Below are 16,504 nucleotides of genomic sequence, written 5' to 3'. Positions count from 1 at the left end.
AAAAGTCCAGGAGGGAAGAAGAAGAAAAGACCCCTTCCAGTCTCTGAGCAGCAGTTCACTAGAGGCAGTGGCTCTCTGTATCTTTCATGAAGCAGTTGTTGGCTGAATCCTGGCCAATACACACGAGGGAGTCTCCAAGTCTCTCTCGGCCCCCCGACGCAAACGAAGGGTCTTTCTGTGGGCTGCGATACCCCAGACAAAGGTTGCTCCACCACAGTCATATCAACGAAGTGCAGAAGCCTTTGTGACGGTCTGGTATCCTCAGGGGAAATCAAGCCCCTTTGCAGAACTTCTGTGCTCTGCCTCAAGATGGCTGCCAGCTTCTCTGAAGCTGCAGCAGTGGGGCGGGGCGAAGGTCACCCCACACACACACATTCCTTTGGCCGTCCTGGCTTAGCTCTCAGGAGGCCTGAGCTTTTTAGCTCCTCTCTGCAGTGCATACTGCACCCCAAGACTCTTTCAAGTGAGTCTGATCATCCTCCTCTCTCTCGGAGGAGTCTCCAGGGAGTTTGGGGAGTTTTGGTTGTTTAGTTCTTACCCAAACTCTCTCTCTGTCTCTCTCCATCAGAGATCTCTGTGTCTTCCTGCTCGCCAACTCTGCTGCTGCTTCTTATCTGCTTGGCTCTTTGCCACTGCTCCCGGACACTGGTGTCTCTACTGCTGCTCCGTCTGCCCACTCGCGGTGGAGAAAACTCCTTCAGCTTCTCAAGTCACAGACCTCAGTCCAGTCTAACACTGTTTCCGAGTTTCTATGACCCCAGCTGGGGGCTGGGGGGCCGAGGCCCCCCCAGAGGGGGCTCACTGGCCCCCTGCTTCCTCGTGGCTTTCACAACATGGCTACTCCTTCCTCTAACAACAAGTACAACCTCTTCTTTTCCTGTCTAGAGATATGTTTATATTTTGCAGGAGCACTGATTGGGTCAAACCCCAAGGGTCACCACCCCCTGGGGGTTACCACTTTCTTGGCTTCAGGGGGAAAACCTGGTTCAAACCACTACAGTCCTTTACAGTAAAATTATACTAACAAATTGTAATCTGCAAAAAAATTCATTTCCAAAAAGGGATGGATGAACACTAATTGTATTTTTCATTTGAGAAATGTACAAGAAAGTAAGTTAATAACTGTATATTATATTATGCATTTATAGTGAAAGAAATACATGCTAATATAATTACCTGTTCATTCCTCTGATATTGGCTCAGCATTTTCTTCACTATTTACTGTTTGGACAAATATTTAACAACAGAAAAACTATTTTCAGTGTTACAGAAAACTAGAAGAAATGCATATGTCTTCAAGTGCAGAAGGCATGTGATGGGATAATGGGATGATAATATCTTATTTCACTCTGATAAATAGGGCTACTAAGGCTTCTAGAAATAGACTTTTGGTCTGTAGTGATTTTTTTGACATTTAAATGGGTTATGGGGGATGATAAATGTGACATAAAGCTCAATTTGTTTTATTTTTATATTGAAAACTATTTCACACAAATGTTACAAGCAATTCATATTGGCCCTGAATGATGAAAACAGCTTATTAATTAAAACTGACCTTTCCATATATAAAAGTATTCCACCTCTTGAGGCAAAACACCTTAGCTGAAGTAACAAATTATATCAATGTATTAGTGACACCACAGTTAAAGGGTCTGTCAGGCTTTCTATTATATATATTCACAGGTATATAAATCCCAGATTAAAAAATATGTATATCCAGGTCAACATTCAGCACATAAATCCCTAGTCTTCCCAGGGAAGAAATTTGAAACTCATTCTCTTCGAGAATTAGTACAACAGAACAAAGAGAATTTAGACCACTTCTTACTTTATCATAATACAAAAATGTAGACATTAAATAATGCATGCTATTATTTTTTAAGCAAAATTATTATTTGCAACCTCTAGGTTATTTGTTTTAGACTGAATAATTACCCACAGACAGCAATCTGCAGCATGTAAATTGGTTTCTTTAAATGTATAATTGCTACTTATGGTATTTTTAGCTGGATGTTTTTTACCAGAATCCTGATACAACTTGCTTAAAGCCTTGTAACACCGGAGGCCAACTTAGACCTGGGTGGGGCATCTGTGTATCTGCATGGCCATGATCCTGTCACTCGATAAAATTCATCCCTCTGCATCATGAGACCTGCAGTTCAGAGGAGCAGCCAGAGGAAAATCATTTCCTCAGTTTCACTTGAGTGCCACTTTGATTAAGAGCCCCCATATACCCGTGGCAGTTAAGATCAGTCAGGTTGTTTGCAATCCAACACATAGAATCAACAAAGAAAAATTAATGGAAAACCTGCAGATTTCCACCAAGAGTACCTGAGCTGCCAGGGACCAAAGTGAAAGAACGGGAGGCAGGGAGTCATCTGAGTAGAGCAGTTAGAAGACTGAACTCCTCCTGGTAAATGTTCCCTTTTACATCTCAGCTACAAGTAATAGGCTTCTTATAAATTGTGAAAGATAGTTGGGAAACACCACTTAAAGATGAAGAAACTGGAAAAAATTACATTCATAACACTGCCACCATAAGACAGTGTAGGAAAAGCAGGCAGAAGGCAGAAGAGAGAGCTACATCTCCCTGGCAAATTAGAAAATCTGCCAATGGAGCCTTCACATGATGCAGAAGGAAGCTGTCAAGTAACTGTGTCCCAGCAAAAAGTTTCCATCTGCTCCTCCTGACCTAATGTAGCCTTCAGGAATGAGAATAAAATCATCAACTAGCCTGTAATTCATAGTCCTTTAACAATATTAATCTCTCCTTGCATGTTCTTTATTACACAGCACTTTAAATATTCAGAACGTACTGTTGTTATATTTCCAGCTATATTATCTTTAATCTCTAAACGTGCAAAGCTGCAGCCTTTGAACCTCACGTTATTATACAGCACAACAGCACTCTGTCCCTTCTGGCATGTTCTCCTTGGGTGATAAAGAAAAGGCCAGACCACTGCCTGAAATAGAGCCTGCGCTGCTGCCTGGCTGGGTTATAAAACACAGCTTCACGCTTGGCTGTTCGGCAGATGCGGCGAGTGTTGCTGGGGATACATCACCATCCTCGGATGGAGACAATGCCACCCTGGCCTTCAGCCCTCTGGCCAACACAGAGCTACTGTCCTCACAAGTGGGGAGCCCTAAGCAGATTTTTCCTGACTGAAGGCGAAGATGTATGACAGAACCTTGTGGGGAAGCAAAATAGCTCCTCAACCCGAGACAAATTGAAAGAAGAGAATTAACTGAAGTACATCCTACATTCCACTTAAGGAGAGCAGATTCTCCTTTGAAAGGAAAGGTTAGATAAGACAAGCAAAGGCAAAACTTAGCAAAGAAATTGTCTCAGACTGGAGGTCTTATTTTGTCAATTATTTTTCTTACAGGTTGTAAGAAACATAGCTATTTTAGTAAAATTCTTCATAGCTTAAACTCCAGGAGGCTCCAGCAAATCCCCAGGATTTACTTTTACTGCAGTATTAAACTTTGCTGGTAATTTTCTATCAGGTATAAAATCTGTAGGTGCCTGAAATCTCTGTAAGTATATAAGGTTTTAAAATATAACCTGGACAGAGTTTTCTGGTATCTGCATTCATCACTATTGTCCTTGTGGATGTATTTCACATCAAACTAGTGAAAATGAATAGAATCAGTTACAGGGTTCATAGGTGGAAGAGTTTGGAAGCTTACAGAGCTTCTTGCCATTCTTAAATTCAAAGGGTAAAGCCAGCATTTTTTTTCATTTAGGCAAAGTTGAAATCAGTACTCGCTGCAATAAACATCATGCAAATTTAGGTACCTTTTCTTTAAGAACTGTAGTTTCCAGGGGAAGGTACATATTTAGTAAGTAATAGTTACTCTTTGAATTGGGTAAACAATGAGCTCAGCTTCCAGATGTGCCAAAGCTCGGAATCCACAGTCAGCAGCCAGCAGCTACCCTCATGCTACATTAGGTAGGAGAGCACAGCTACATTAAAACAGACATAGAAAAATAGAGTGAATTTGCCTGGAAAACCTGCATCATTCTTCTAATTAGACCTACTGCCTAATGAAGAGAGATAATTAGAAAGGTGAGGTAACATGAAAAGATGTGGTAACTGCAAGTGAGCTTTGTAGAAGTCTTTCTTTAAATATTACAAATGTCATCAAGACACCTCACACTCTGTCACAAGATCCTTATTTTAGAGCAAAATTAGGATACATTTTGCTATTGAAAACATCAATAGTGTAAAGTTCTAATACCCAGATTCCCATCATGCAGGGACCAAGAAAAGTTGCCAGGTATCCTGACGAAGGGCTCCATCAGCCTTGAGCAGTATTTTTAATGTAAACCCATACAAAGAAGTGAATCTGAACTTTCAATACAGTTTGCAACAAACAAAAATCATTCAGATGACCAACAGCAACTCTTGTTATCTCCTAAAAATAACAAGTCCCTAGATGAACACTACTCAACTCACACTCTGGCTAAGTAGCACTTATGAGGTTATGTCAGAAATAGTGTCTGCTCCACAAACCTGAAAACTGCAAACAGTGTAATTTTATCTAAATTCTTTTAAATTATAGCATTTGTATAAATATACAGTCTTAATAGCTCATTATGGTCTCCTAATCTTTGATTTTTTTTTTATAAAAAGTTTTATATCATTGTCCCTAGGCTTCAGCAACATTGATATTCAGGAAGATTCGTTATTTCTGCCATGAGATCTGAATGCTCTATGGCCATTCTAAAAATCCTACGAGCAGCAGCAGTCAGGAACCCGGAATTCCAGCTCCAATGATATAAAAAATGCTAAGAAAAAGAAGAAAACACAACTGTCATTTTGATCTTCACAGCCATGTATTCTGAAGCAAGGTTTGGGCATGACCCTGCGAATCTAAACATACTGCAGAGTGCTGTCAATCTGAGACATGCTTAATTCACAGGCACTGTCATCTGAAAAGAAAGGGAGAAAATTACATTAAGACTGCAAATGCCAGGCTTTGAGACAATACCCAGCGTGGTACCAACCACACCTGCTGCCTTACATTTGGCTACTGTGCCCGTTCTGTCACCATCACCTATTTCAAAGGTCCAGCAGAACAAGGAAAATGTTGATTATCATGAGACATTCTCCTACAGCTTGGTCTAGTTCTAAAAAATAGTAACTTCGTGTTGTTATTTAGAAATCAAACTTGAGATAAAGCATCTTTAAAGTAATTGCCTCTTAATTACTTTCCTGCTACTGTTTGACCAGCAGATTGCTTGTCAGGTCTGTCTCCAAACTGTGAAATGATATTCATATTCAAAAAAATAAGCAAAATAAAGATGCTCTCTAGTTTAGCAGAGATTATCACGTAAATTCTAAGCTTTGCAAAGGTTCTGAAAGTACTCAGGAGAATTAAACTGCAAGTTTACTGCAATGGACTTGAAAAAGCTTGTGGTTTTTTGCATAATAGGAAGGAAACATTGTAATTTATTGTTCAGGTTTTTACTTTTATTGCACAAGTTTCTCTTTCCACAAAGGCTACCAGACAACATATCCTCTCAGCCTTCCTACCAATACTCTGTAGCTAATGCACCATTAACTTTTTATTTCAGGTTAGAAGGCATAAGTAGATCTAAATATCTCATATTTCTTTAGATATATGTACCCAAACTGCTTTACTCTAGCAGAAGGTGGGGCAGAAATGTCTCTGTCAAAGCTGAGAGTGGAAAAAGTCTTGTTCTTATATGCAAACATGTCAAAGGAAAATGATCACTAAAGATGTCACATGGGGTCCCTACGGAAGGCTCGGTGGTACCACAAAGAGCACTTTGCCCAAATGCTCAAAGGTAAGCAGGGACAAAAAGGTTCATAAGGTGCTTAGACCAAAACTAAACCATCGACTGGCTTGACCTACTGGTTGGTCAAGTGTGAAAACATGGTGAGAAATCTCCAGTGCCTGGTCCATTAAAAAAGGATGAGATCCAGAGAGAGATACAGCTCTCAATCCAAGGTCAACCACACTCCTGTCCAAAATCTAGTGAAGAACGCTGAACTGCAGATACCTGGCAGACAGGTACTGCTCTGCACAATGTGACTCCTCACTTCCAGTGGCTGGTTTTTTCTTACGAGTTTACAAGAGAAGAAAAAAAGTCAACTTTTGTGAACTTGCATTTGTTTCACCTTTATTTGTTTCCAAATTTAAGCCAAAAGCATAACTTCAAGACTCCAAGCTTTACTCCAAGATAATTTACTTATTATCTCAATGTAGGCTGTCTCCAAGGACATACCTTCTTGTCAGAGACAAATGGCAATGGAATTTTTTGTATCACTTTAGTGAAACCCAAAATGTCCAAGAAGGTATGAACAATTTTCCTAATTAAAATAACAAAGTATTTAATGCTTTGAACTCAGTAAGCAAGAAAAGAAAATCCATTTGCCTTTTCACTGTACTTATAATCTCTAACCTATCCACTAGAATACTTACCAGAAATGAAAAAAAATACTGAAAAAAACAGTAGTACCAAATGCATTAACAGCTAAGATATTTATTTTAAAACATTGTAAGAATCAGTGAATTTCATCTGATATACTGATTTATTCTTTAACAAGTATTTGGCATCTTGATAATATCAAAGATATCACATGATGCAACAGTTGCTATAGAAGCAATACTTTAAATACAAAACAGATCAAACAAAAGCATAAAACATATAAACTGTAAACAAAAATATGGTACATAACATGCATCCCCAGCTAGAAGAGAAAAAAGCTACTGAGCTCAATTAGTCCTCAGAATTGCATCTGCAAAAAAGTAAGTTTATCAGCAAGTCCACCCTTTCCAGGAAATAAGAAAGGGCTCAGAGAATTAGGTCTGAATGTGAATGAGAGGAGATGCTGAAACACCAGTTGAAGGGTGAATTTTTTGGGAGTGTTTTCTGGGGTTGTTCCTACCATGCAAGGGGAAATTCTGTGTCTACAGATTCTGAGGCAGGAAAAGAACTGGAGAGTTAAAGATGTGTTGTGTGGTACTACAGAACTTCAGCTGGGGAAACTCTCCTCCATAGCGACAGTACACAACTGATTTCCCAAAGACAAGGAGTGCATGTGACCTGCAAAAAATACCGAGTCAAAGCAGGCAGGTAAGTGCAGGCTTTGGAATTGCTGTGGAGGAAATATCTGGTAAGGGCAAAAGCTCGTATTACCAACAAAACTGGAAAAAAGGTGTTCTCGTGTATTTTGATTTTCTGATATCTAAAGTGTTCCTACTGTAAATTTCTTGTGGATGCACCTGTCCAAATTAAAACCTAATATCTGATTATCACTAAGTCAAGTGAAGGAGACTTCAACTCCTGACTCAACCTTATGATAATGAATTTTTATCCATGGGGAAGTAGGCCTTCCATGAGGGATCCAGGGAGCACAAAATCCTGTGGGGAAACACATCAGCAGCTTTGCATAGCACCATCTTCTCCTCAAGACCTTGTGTTTCACAAGGGACTGGAAGAGAGGCAGTTCCATGCTGCTGGAGCTGCTTGGGCTCTTGTTGGCAGTGTGGGAACTGAAAACTGGGCACCCTCAGTTTATGGACAATTTCCACCCTGTGTATTACACACCATAATTCAGGCATCTTTGGGTTAAACTTGTGTTTTTCCTTGGCTCTTCCTCCCTATTTACCTGTTGTTTAGGGGAAGGGATGTCTTCTGCCAGTCAATTTAAGCCAACAGTAGTTTGAGATGCAATTTGTTTCTTCACTTCTGAGTTAAACTCTTTTTGACTCCTACATATTTAAAATAATTTGGGGATTCTAGGACTACTTCTGGAATAATTTGTTCCCCAAGGTTGTTGAAATCAATTACACTATTAATTACAGCCATAATTACAATTACTCATTGAAAAAAATCCTTTCATAGCATCTTTCCCCCTACTTTCCAAAACAGCCCATTCCAGAAAGTATTTTAAATCACTCAGAATTTCTTTTACCCAAGCACTGCCCACTCACATTGCTGAATTTACCCTTTATTTAAGAAAGTTTTAACATAATCTAGTATTTCATATCAAATAATTAGATCATTGCAGTGTTTTATTTTATTCACAAAGTTTAGGTCCTGTAGAGAAAAAAATTAAATATTGTTTCAGAATTTCTGTTTTCTAACATAAAAAATGCCAGCAAAGCCAAACTTGATCTATTAACTCTCTTGCATCAGCAATGTAACAACAGGAATTGAAGTACAGAGAACACTACTAACTAATACAGCATATTCAGCAGTTTTTTAACTAAGCAAATACTAAGTTGATACAATATTTATGGGAATATGAAATGCATACAAAGTATTTCAAATATTCAGAACACAAGCCAAAACTGCACCTTCAAGAAGGCTTACACAGAGAAACCTCTGAGACCAAATTACTGATCATTTGTACTGCTCAGAAATAAAATAACCAGTAGACAAACTGGTTTTGTGCCCAGTTACAAAACATCTGTTATCCTGGAGTACCACAGACTTTGGGTGTAGGTAAGTAGTACAGAGGCAAGTTTATCTCACAATCCTATTTCACATGGACAGTTCCCATGAAATAATGCTGCTGCCTTTGGATTTGTATAGGCTATTTGAGGAATTTTTCACTAATCAAATGCATGATACTACCTCATCTGCATTCGAAATGCAGGAAAACGTGACAGTCACTTGACAGGTTACCCAGCACTGAAGTTTACTGAAATCACACAGTAACTTTGCTGCTTATTGCAGATGAGAACATATCAGCAGACCTGCAATGAATCCAAAGGGGCTCTCTCTGGAATGGATTCCTGCTGGTGATTCACGGGAACTGATGTTCCACTTGCTTTTGTGGAGATTTAAATTCAACCCATCTTTCAAGGTGCTTATGAAACAAAATGTAAAAGGAAAATCTTGCCAGTCTTCACTCCTGAGTGTGAGATCCACTGCTAAGTAAATAGTTCTAGGAATTAGTAAGTAAATGAAATAGAGAGGTTATTAATCTAATAATAATAATTTAAGACAACTTCTTTCTCCTCCCGCCCCCTTTTCTTTGCTTGATTTTTGCCACAATGAAATTATGAAATCAGACAGTTTACCATACTGAGAGAACAGGGACACATACTTATATTAGAAAACATGTATCAGAATGTGTAAGTTTTAATCTGTACTCTTAATATATACTTATCCTAAAACAGAACCAATCACAAAAATCCTTTACTATACACATATATACATCAAATTCAATGTCAAACATTTGCAGGAGGAGAGATCTATATTTAATACTAAAGTTCACATCCTGCATTTTAGAGCTCATGACAAAATGAAATTGAAGTCATTACCACTATTATTTTGAGAGAGAGCAGTTTTCCAAACCATTTCAACATACAAATAGTAAAATTACTTCAAAAAACATATGTAAAAATCTAAGGTTAACAAATACAACACTTCTTAAGTCACAGCCTTGGCCTCTGTGGCAAAGTTAAGAAAATGAATTGTGGGGACAATGTCACGAGGAAGCTGGGATATGGGACACATTGATGTGTGCCTATAACCAACTCTCAATTAATTGTAAATTGGTTTACCGCTCTTATAGATTAATTGCAGACACAGCTTGAGCCTAGAAGAACTTATTATCTCAGGTACAATGCAATCTAAACATGGCAATTGTGCATCAAGGCTCTGCATGCCAAGTACTTTGGGGGATTACTCGAGAAATCTAAGCTGGTTTCTGTAGAATCACATCAATCCTCCAGAAACAAGAGTGATGTAGCACCATGTGCACACCCAGCTGGGTCTGTTGGAGCTGCATCCAGCAGCACCACCAGGAATAGAAGCAGCACAGCTGGATCTGTGACATCAGGAAATATTTGTACCAAACTCCTCTCCACAGCCTCCAGCAGCTCCTACATCTGGGTGTCGCTGCTTTCTGTTACCAGGGTACCCCAGGTCTTTATTAAAAAAAAAAACAAGACAAAAAAGGTAACAATTACTATAGTCATTTCCCTCTGTGACTTCTGTCCCTAAAGAGGTGTTGGTGGAGGAAAGAGGGACAGGAGGAAGGAAAACTTCCCAGTGTAGACAAGTTGTCCAGTTCTTCTGTGGAAGCTGACAGGTACTGTGTGAGGTGTCCCACCTGGAAAGCAGGCTGGTGCTGCAGATCCAAGTGTCCCAGTCCTGTTAGTGGCCCCATGTGGAGCTCAAGCTGATTCCATTGTAACACGGGAAGCTGACTTTAAAACCTATTTTATTGAGCTTTAAATCTATAAAGCTCAAGTTCCAAACCCGAAAATGCTATATAGGCCATATAAATGCATTCTGAGGTTAATCTGGCTTCTTCCATGAGACTTTTGCCTACTAAAAACAGTGACAGCCACACTAAAGAAACCTCCAGAAACTTGTTTTACAAATTTCAGTATAAAACCTATTAAAATTCTCAATATGTCTCACTTTACTTTTTACAAATTCAAAAACCTCCTCTCACAAGTGCTAATAATTAATAGGGTGCTTTGAACTTCACTGAAAGAAAAAATGTTGGGAGGCTTGAGGTAAGTAACTTTTCAAAGCTTTGATTATTCGTCAAAGAAAAAACTGTTTGAAATATGGCTGGGAAATGGTAAACCATTCAGAAATGGCAGCTGGAACACCCAACACACTCCTGTTTCTTTCTTTTTCAGAAATTATATCTTCTGGCTGTATTAAGCCTTCATTAGTATTTCTCAGGTCTCCTTATATGGTAAATTATATAATAGAAATATGATCAAAGCCCTAAGTACCAAAAATATATTAGCAGCTCTTCTTCGACGGATTTTTCTAGTGGGGATTGTTTCTACCAGATAACTGAAAAAAGTTGGAAATTAGTTGAATATCAGCCTACTGGCAAGAGAGCCTAATGATTATTATAATATTTTTCTGCAGCAAGGAGAGTTAATTTCTATATAGAACTTGAACAAATATTTCAACTTAAGCACTAAACACTGAAGTAGTTTATGGTCTTACAAACCGCCTCAAATTTACTAACAAACCTTTCTCTCATGTCCCCTGGACTTCCAACTGCTCAGGCTGAATTGTACTGATGCTATCAGTAATGGCAAATGTCTTTGTTGAACAAAACACATTCTAGATTTGTTTACAAATCCATCCTGCAGCACTTTATAAACAACTGCAAACAGCTCTTTCTGGTGTATGAACATCTGCAAGGCTGGGCTCAGTCCCCACAGTCCCCACAGAGTTTTCCACTGACGTTGGAAACCTCCTCATGTTAAAGACCAAAATTAAATAATACTGTTCAAGTAATTAGTTGGTTTCCCCTATTTTTAATTTCCTCATGATAAATCCAGTGAATCAGAAGTTCCAGTTATCGAAAAAGCCTATAAAGACAAATAAATCAGGTTCTTATTTAGTTCAGCTTTTTATTTAACAATTAAGGCTACCCTAAAAGAAAGCAGTATGTTCTTGATACTAGAATGTTTTCATGTCATATGTGATTAAATATTTTTTAAAGAATAACAATTTTTTTTTCAAAAGAATAATCAAAAACTGTCTTTAAAACAGTCCAGCTCAGCACTATCATATTAAAATCCATTAGAAAACACTGCAGAACTTACACAGCTGTTCTATCAGCCTCTCCACTTGCAGATCTCTGAAATAATGATCTCAACACTAAGTGTTTAGATACACTAATTACTACCCAAGCTTTGAGTGGGGCTTCAGCATTCAACACTGGTTTGCAGCTTTCCTCCCTGAGCCAGGTCACAGCCCAGCTGTGAACACTTTGAAAATTCTAACCATTCCTAATATGAAATGTGACTTCACATCACTCTGCAAGGTACCCATCATGACATGTAAATAAACATAAAAAACTACACATTCAGCTGGAAACCTGTTTATTCCGATAACAAGGATCTTTGGTCTAAAAACATATATTTATGTCCTGTCCAGTACTGTGAGTAAATGCCTTTTCTTGCTTTCACTATGATTTCAGTCAAGATGACTCAATGAAATATGAGAAATACTAATATCCACAAAATGACTACCAACTGTGGAATAACACATATTAGAACTGTCAATCCAGACTAATATGCAGTTGCCTTAGATAGAAAACTATTACAGAACTCAGAAATAACCTGCACCCTTTGATCATTCAGGCCTCTAGAAGCAAGTCCTCTGAAGGTAATTCAGATGCCTAGAACAGAAACCTGGGGAGAATGAGATAATTAGTGAAATTCCAATTTTTAAAATACTTTCATCTGGTTCATGGGTCAAAAAATTTTGCAAATACAGGCATTCTGTTCTCACTTTGACCTAATCCTAAAACTTCCTTAATGAAGCTAATAATGTCCTGTTCGCTACAGAATTGGAAAAATAACACTGATCTGGTTTTGAAGAAGCAACCAAACTGGATTTCTTGCTGTGTCCTGTATCTTCCAAAGGTTTAAGACGCCGAGCTAAGCAGAACAACTGAAAGTAAAACCAAGAAGCCCCTGAAAGTAACTAACTAGACTTAATGACTCTCATTCTCCTGGAGACTTCATTTGTGAAGATTTAAGTTGCTTCTAAGTTGGATTCCCAGCTCGAGACATGAAGAGCCTGGAAACCCAAACAGGAAAGCATACAAATTCAGGGTTTACTGCAAAAAAGCTGATTTGAGCTGCTTCAAGAAAGCAGGTAGGACTACGGAGCCAACTACAATGGCAAAATGATTGATTAACAGAGAAAAGTGAGCTGATTTGCAGCACTCTAATCAAACATCAGAACACAGAAACTATTTTAATGGATTACACCAGATGTCTGCCTAGTCCAGCAAGGATAGCAGCAGAATATGAACTCTGTAGTAGACAGGTGTGAGATAATCCACCTTCCCTATTCAGTCCCATTTTACTTGAAATACACAGCTTGGCTTTAACCATGATACAGAAAATAACACTGAGCCTGACAGTATTATAAAAGCTGATGGCTAAATTGATTTATATGGTTTGAACAACGTTCAGTCCTTCTGTAATGGATTCATTCTTCTTGCACTTGTGCAAAATGCAGGTTCCAGAGCTAGATTCATCTCCTAAAGACTGGTCTAGATCTGGCATATGATGAAGACACACGAAGCAGTCAGGAGGCATCAAGTACAAGAATGTTGCCCACTTTTGTTATGTGTTCAGTAACAGTGTCAGTGTCACCTGGCACTAAGGGGACAAAAAAGGTTCTTTGGAGGATTTCCCAAGGAAAGAATCTGCCTGTCACTTTAGTGTCAGCTGATAGTCAGAAAAAAAACCAAATCACCCCATCTTTCTTTTTTCCTCACAGCCTACTTTTCATGTCCTTCCTTAAAAATGGGCCAAGATCACCAGCTTGCTTCCCTTTCTCTGAAAGTTTTGGGTCTTTTTCATGTCTTTGTGGTTCTTCATATTTTTAATTCCTTATCTGTTTTTTCCAAAACAGAAGGACCTTCAAATTAAACTTGCAAAATGGCCAGACAAACATTGCAAAACTTAAGCAGACCGTGTATCAGGACATGCAACTAAACATGACTTCAGCACAACATTTATGAGAAAATCACTCATTAGTCAGCTGCAGCAGTTACAAGTAGAAAAAGTTCTGGGCAATGTTAAAAATAAAAATATTGTAAGGCTGCAGGTTCAAATAATACATCAGAGAACACAATGTAAGAGTAAGTTAATCTGGAAACAGTATGAAGTTACAGTACATGTTAAAGTTATGACAAGGGCACAGGCAGCAGTAATAGGCAGCAAAGGTGACACAGTCAAATGGCCACTTGGAAATTTGTTCCCTGATTCACAGCTCAGGCAGAGCTGATCAGCTGTGTTCAGTAGTGTTGCACAACACAGAGGATGCAAATAATCACCTGCCTCATGGACAAGTTCAATGTACAATAAACTTCACAGTGTGGTTTCAGGGGTTCGTAAACAGCATGGCTGAACACAGGGAATTCAGGAACCGTATGGCCAAACCATTTAGATGCAGACTCTGTAGTATTGTTTCCCAGAACACAACAGCATTTCACATACTTATCACTTTTTTCACCTTAAGTGGCCCAAAAATCCAAAATCAGTTCTATGGATAATGCATATTCATTTGGAGCCACTTCTGAGGTTGAAAAGCAGCAGCACAGCCACTAACAGCAGGCTGGGAAAACGAACTTCTGGTCCAGGAACGCAGATAATTTATGTGTGGTGCTGTGGGATATTAAATATTCAGCAAAACTGTTATCTTTGTTTCATCTTCCAAATGTTAATATCTCTAATTTTCATAATATATTTTGGGGGCTTTTATTTTCATGTGGGTTGGAAAAGATCTTCACTGTGTTTTGTTAGAACAGGAAAGACCCCCGTACCTAGAAGGTCCTTATCACATTTATTAGGAAACACAAAACTTCAGTTTCACAGACAAACTTATCTTCATATACACAGTTAAAGCCATCGTTAATACATTCCGAATGGGAAGAACAACACTTGCCACTTTCCTTAAAGAAATCCTCAATAACAAGAGTAAGGCATGGGAGCTGTCAGGGGTGCTGGTCGCTGCCCCTCCGCAGCCTCCGGCTACTTTACACCTCCCGGACAGGTCAAGCAGCATCTGGAGGTCAACCCCCGAGCTATCAGCCTTGTGCTGCACTTTCAGTTCCGGACCTGTGTCTTGACGAATTTTTTTTTTCATCCTAATTAAAGCAGGCGGTTGTTTCTTGTGTGAGGGGAGCTCCTCTGCACCACCAGTTTGCTCTGCTCTTCGCCACCGCCACCTTCGCCCCTGCGCGGGAGGATGGAGCAGAGTGCGGGAGGATGGAGCAGGGTACAGGCTGCCCCACCATCATTCTCCGCCCAGCCAGGGCTCAGCCCCGCAGCGCCGGCCGGGTGAGCCGGGCTCTGGCCCTCGCACCTTCCAGCCCACAGCGGATCAGTCCCCCTCAGGCAGGGCTGGAGCGCCGGGGGCTCTTCCCTCTCTCCCTGCTTGAAAGAGCTTTCCCCATGACCACCTCTTCCCCGGGAAGACGCTCCTCACCCCCCCATGGGAAGGGGCCTTGCCCTTCGCCACAGTTTCCCGGGCAGGAGCCTCTGCGGCGGCCCCTTCGTCACCTCAGTGCCCTCGGCCAGAGGCTCTCCCCTCCCTCTCCCCTGAGAGAAGGGCTCCGTCTCCGCACTCAGTTGCGAGCCAGGCCCCCTCTACCGCCAGAAGCCCCTGGAGAAGGGGGGCTCCCCCTCTCCCCCCGCCCAGGCGACTGCGGCTGGCACTGACCCGTCTCTGCCGTCCTGCTCCTCTCCGCCATATTTGTTGTCATCCCGCCACCCCCCCCCCCCCCCCCCCGCCCGCCCCCATGGCAACGCGCGCCCCCCCCCCGGGGGGGCCCCCCCCCCCCCCCCCCCCGCCATGGCGGCGCGGGCTGACGGCCGCCCCCGGGGACAGAGCCTGCTTGGGGAGAGCCGCCCCCGGGACAGTCTTCCCCGGGACAGTGTGCCGGGGCAGCAATGTCCGATCCCACCCCCGCCCAGCTCGGCGGCCGCCGCGGTGCTGGAGGGCGGGGCGTGACGAGAGCACCGCCGGCCGCCCGCCCCTCACGCAGCGCCGGCTCCCCGCCCGCACGGCCGTGCCCGCCCCTCTTCGCCTCCCGTGACCGCTGTTTACCGGCGCTGCTCGTCTGGGGAGGGGAAGGCTCGTTATTCGCTCCCCGGTGGCTGCTGCCACCTCGGCAATTACCGTCACAGCGCCCCGGGGGACGGGGCAGTGCCGGGTACCGGAGGCCCCTGCCGGGGTGGCCCCGCCCGCAGGGAGTCGGGGTGGCCCTGAGGTGCTCACAGGGCACCGAGGAGGAGAGAGAGGCTCGTTACCACAGAGTCACAGAATCACTAAATTCCAGCCACCATGTCAACTGAACCATAGTACTCAGTGCCACGTCCGGTCTTGCCTTAAACACCTCCTGCGATGGTCACTCTGCCACCTCCCTGGGCTGCCCATTCCAGTGTCTAATCATCCTTTCTGTGAAGAAATTTTTCCTAGTGTCCCATGTCCTAATGTTATGGAGGTGCATGTCCCCTTCCACATAGATCAGAGGTGCAGAGGGCAGAGAGGTTTCTGTCACCCCAGGGGTGGGGAGCACATCCTCCTGCTCCGATTCCAGCCTCATGTACTGAAGCGCAGCACAGGCAGAGATGGCAAATTCGTGTGTGTGTGACTGCCCCACCCTGCCCCAAAACTCAGCAGGTGAGTCTGGTCATGTGGCACTTATGTCAACTTCTATTTTATTTTTTTTTTAATTTCTTAAGGCAGCCCAGTGGGGAGTTTCATTATGTGTGCAAGTGTTGCCCGTCTGTCTCCTTGCCCCAGACCCAGCAGGTGAGCCTGACCATATGGCAAATGCAGTGACGAGGACGGGAGGGCTTCTGTGTGCGCGTGTTCGCGGGCCCGCTGGGTGACACTCACCATGTGGCAAACACGGCCATGAAGGCTTTGGTGCAGAGGGGCTAATTATGTGTGTGAGTCCCAAGGGACCCGGCAGGCTGGGTGTGCTCATGCGTGTCTCACTAATGCACG

General features: G+C 41.8%; 1 protein-coding gene across 2 annotated transcripts in view; it reads right to left on the bottom strand.

Moving 5' to 3' along the window:
- The window catches only part of BEND5 (BEN domain containing 5), a 911,380-nt gene extending 896,112 nt beyond the window's left edge, over window positions 1–15,268 (bottom strand). The window contains exon 1 of one of the 2 annotated variants that reach the window (XM_027683052.1): window positions 15,212–15,268. In XM_027683052.1, coding sequence (XP_027538853.1) covers window positions 15,212–15,254 — 43 coding nt within the window. In that variant the 5' untranslated portion in view covers window positions 15,255–15,268. Of the gene's footprint in view, window positions 1–1,176; window positions 1,546–15,211 lie in introns of those variants that run through there. The other variant, XM_027683053.1, reaches the window with a different exon arrangement.
- Window positions 15,269–16,504: the final 1,236 nt, after the last annotated feature.

This window comes from Neopelma chrysocephalum, unplaced genomic scaffold (assembly GCF_003984885.1).
Source record: "Neopelma chrysocephalum unplaced genomic scaffold, ASM398488v2 Primary Assembly neopelma1_64, whole genome shotgun sequence".
Classification (NCBI taxonomy): domain Eukaryota; kingdom Metazoa; phylum Chordata; class Aves; order Passeriformes; family Pipridae; genus Neopelma; species Neopelma chrysocephalum.
This window is presented reverse-complemented; position numbering and strand designations above follow the sequence as displayed.